This window comes from Phaseolus vulgaris, chromosome 4 (genome assembly GCF_051622355.1).
Source record: "Phaseolus vulgaris cultivar YP4 chromosome 4, ASM5162235v1, whole genome shotgun sequence".
Classification (NCBI taxonomy): Eukaryota; Viridiplantae; Streptophyta; class Magnoliopsida; order Fabales; family Fabaceae; genus Phaseolus; species Phaseolus vulgaris.
Window position 1 is genome coordinate 31919096 of NC_143501.1, and position 3693 is coordinate 31922788.

At 40.8% G+C, this 3693-nt stretch overlaps 1 protein-coding gene across 1 annotated transcript; it reads right to left on the bottom strand.

The window, feature by feature from the left end:
* Nucleotides 1-477: 477 nt before the first annotated feature.
* On the bottom strand, nucleotides 478-1981 carry LOC137837366 (uncharacterized). Its single transcript, XM_068646345.2, has 2 exons — nucleotides 884-1981; nucleotides 478-741 (listed from the first exon to the last, which is right to left on the bottom strand). Exon 1 carries the CDS (start codon nucleotides 1831-1833, stop codon nucleotides 895-897), a length of 939 nt encoding a protein of 312 aa, XP_068502446.2. The 5' UTR covers nucleotides 1834-1981; the 3' UTR covers nucleotides 478-741; nucleotides 884-894.
* Nucleotides 1982-3693: the final 1712 nt, after the last annotated feature.

The following is a 3693-nucleotide window of genomic DNA, read 5'->3' on the forward strand; positions in this document are numbered from 1 at the left end:
GCAAAATTACCTACTTCCATTTAAAGTCATTTAAACCATTATTATTAACAAGGTTGACTTAACTTTCGCCTTCTGCCTACCAAAAACTGTACAAATAGGCTATGACCTAAAAGGGAATATTCAACTAAATTCACTCTTTAATATCTGCAGTTCATCCACTTAAACCGATTGTTTATACGATTAGATAACTCTAAATCTTTTTATATTTTTTATACTGGTCAATAGTGTTTGTAATTAAGCAGTGAATAGAGATATATTATAGATTTTAAACTTATAATGTTCAGCCTTTTTACTAATATGGAAATGAATCAATGATGTTAAGGAAACGAGGCACCGTACATCATTCTTCTTCCACGTTTGCGTTTCTTGCATTTGGAGCTCTATAAATCCTTTGTACATCATTTTGACGAAGTATATTCCGCATCCATTAGCATTTCTCATACGAAATTTATATAATAAATAATGGGAAGTTAAGAGTGATAAATTTAGGGTATTTATTTATTATATGATATGATATAAGTTGGAATAATAAAACACAGTGCATGGGCAGCAGTTTGAAAACCGCAACGCATGCAGGAGAAAGAGAGACATGGATCAGATTGAAGTGTCTCTTAAAACTTGAAATATGTAAATATATAAAGAAAGTGAAACCAAATGAATACTAGCTTCACAAAAACGCGTTCCATTTTTCAGCAGATGCTGCTTTTTCCATCTTCTTTATTTGGACACGTTCTTCATTTCCTGAAAAACCACACGTACGTGTGCATGCGCTTATACTATCAGTTTTCATCACATAGAATTAATAGAACCACAAAGTTTTCACGCTAGAAATATGAATGCATCTTAAAATGATTAAGATTTATAGAGTTTCAAGGAATCCTACCAAATAACAATCTAGTGGTGGTGACGATGAGGGGGAGGTGGAGAAGGGTACGTGTAGTGTGGTGGTGGTGGTGGTGACTTATAATATGGCGGTGGTGGTGGTGGTGACTTATAGTATGGCGGTGGTGGTGTAGGAGAGGAGTCCTTTTGGGGTGGTGGTGGTGACTTATGGTGTGGTGGTGGAGGAGAGGAGTCCTTGGGGGGTGGGGGTGACTTATAGTATGGTGGTGGAGGTGGAGGAGAGGAATACTTTGGGGGTGGTGGTGGTGGTGACTTATTGTGTGGTGGTGGGGGTGGAGGAGTGGAGTCCTTGGGGGGTGGGGGTGGGGGTGATTTATTGTATGGTGATGGAGGTGGAGGAGAGGACTCCTTGGGGGGTGGTGGAGGAGAGGAGTTCTTGGGGGGTGGGGGTGGCGGTGACTTATGGTATGGTGGAGGGGGTGGAGGAGAGGAGTTCTTGGGGGGTGGGGGTGGCGGTGACTTATGGTATGGTGGAGGGGGTGGAGGAGAGGAGTCCTTTGGGGGTGGGGGTGGTGACTTATGGTGCGGTGGTGGTGGAGGAGAGGGGTCCTTGGGGGATGGCGGTGGCGGTGACTTATGGTATGGGGGTGGGGGTGGAGGAGAGGAGTTCTTGGGAGGTGGTGGTGGCGGTGACTTATGGTATGGGGGTGGAGGAGAGGAGTTCTTGGGAGGTGGTGGTGGCGGTGACTTATGGTGTGGTGGTGGGGGTGGTGACCTGCGTGTCCTTCTGGGAGGTGGTGGGGATGATGAGGTATGTGGCCTCCTGGGAGGTGGTGGAGGTGGTGGCCTGTACTTGTGAACTGGAGGTGGAGGAGAACGGCGGCGATGACGGTCCCTGTCGTCCCTGTCGTCCCTGTCGTGAGTAGCCAAGGTGAGAGAGAGCATGGCAAAGAAAAGAGTGAGAGTGGCAATGGCAAATAGTGACCCCATTTTCTCCCAACTTATCTCCAAAGGCTTTTGATTCTGCTATTACCTAAAGCTTCTGTCCCCTTTTATAGTTGCCTAATCAATCTGATTTTATTTTCTCCAAAAGAAAATAGTCATAGTTCCACATTAAAATATAAAGCCAAATAAAATATTAGAGAAAAGTTTCTTTTAACATAATCTGAACGATCAAATACATTATACATTATACATTATACATGTGAGTACTATTATATTGACAACCTCTCACACTGATACATATTGGCGCTACATCTTGTCACCGCAAACGTTAGTAGAATGAGAATATGCGCGAATTAGTAACACGAATTTTAAAATATGATAAAAAAATATATAAAAAATATATATTAATGTTGTTCTCAGTAATAACTAGTTGTTCTTAGTAATAACTAATGTAATAAATTTTTTCCTCATAATAATTCATATTACACCGATTAAGCCATCTAATCAGTGTAATATATGGCTCATATTCAGAACACGTGGAAGGTTGTTCCGATTGATGGTGGTGTTGGACCGAAGAGTTTCACCTTCGATCCTCGTGGCGAAGAGTTTTACACCGGCGTTTCTGGCAGTCGAATCATCAAATGACAGTGTTCTGAGAGTCATGTGAATCTGTTTCAATGCCGACCAGTTCCATGCCATCGTCCACGACAGCGACCACACGCGATCCTTGCGTTTAGCGCCGAAGTTGTTCCCGGTGTGTCGTCACGTTGAGCGTGGAAACAAAAATCTTGGCGAGGCACTGGAGGTTCTTGACGGCGTCAAGGCCGATAGCGATGGCATTGCAGACTTCGAGTGATTTGACGACGCGGTCGAGGAGCTCCGGAAGGAGCTTGTCAAGCGGCAGCTTGGCGATCTGAGGGGTCGCGGCCCATGAGAACAACGGCTTTCAACTCGACCTCGCAGCAGAGGAACTTGTCGAGGAGGCGGCGAAGCCAGGATATGGAGAGGAGGGTGTCACCGGAGGAGTCCTCAAGGGTGGTGGACAAGAGTTCGCAAAAACGATCTCCGATATGCTTCTGAAAACATTATTGTTACAAAACTGCCATTGCCACGTCATCATCTTTGACACATTCGCAGCTTCAAATGTATGTCATGGTGCAGAGGGTGTTAACAAAACATTATTCTTTATACATACATCTAACATTTACATTTTTAATACATCTAACACTTATAAAAATATAATAATATTTTTAATTAAAAAATAAAATAAAAATAAATAAAATATTAATTTAGTAAAGTGTATGTATTTACTATTTGCAGTTTTAATATATCATGACTGAAAAAATTAATATATAGCATTTATACACGTAATAAGACGCTAACAAGGAAACCTCTATGATATACACTGTCTTAAGTATGACGGGTTGTTTTTAAAATAATAATTGATTTTTAACTATGAGTGGTTGTACTATAAATAATATTTGTCTTAACTATAAGTGAAGAATAGTAGTTTTAACTAGGCATGGTTTCGTTTTAAAGAATACTCGTCTTAGTGGTTACGTTTTAAAGAATTATGGTCTTAGTTAGGAGTGGTTAAATTTTAAAAAATACTTTTCTTACCTTGGAGTGATTGCATCCAAAGAATACTTGTTTTACTTAGGAGTGGTTGCATTCCAAAGATTACGCATCTTAGCTAAGAGTGGTCGTGTTCCTAATAATACTCAACATTGTTAGGAGTGGCTAAGAGATCTAAACAATACTCATTTGTATCTTACAGGAATAGTTTGCATAATGAAACTTATTTCGTTGATTGAGAACTAGATGTAGTCTTCGTTAACAGATGAATCGGTGTAAAAATATAGGGTAAATCCATCTTATATCTTTAAGATTTATGTTAACTAATTG

Coding starts and splice junctions, on each gene's coding strand:
- LOC137837366 (XM_068646345.2), bottom strand. CDS start 1,833: ATGGGGTCACTATTTGCCATTGCCACTCTCACTCTTTTCTTTGCCATG.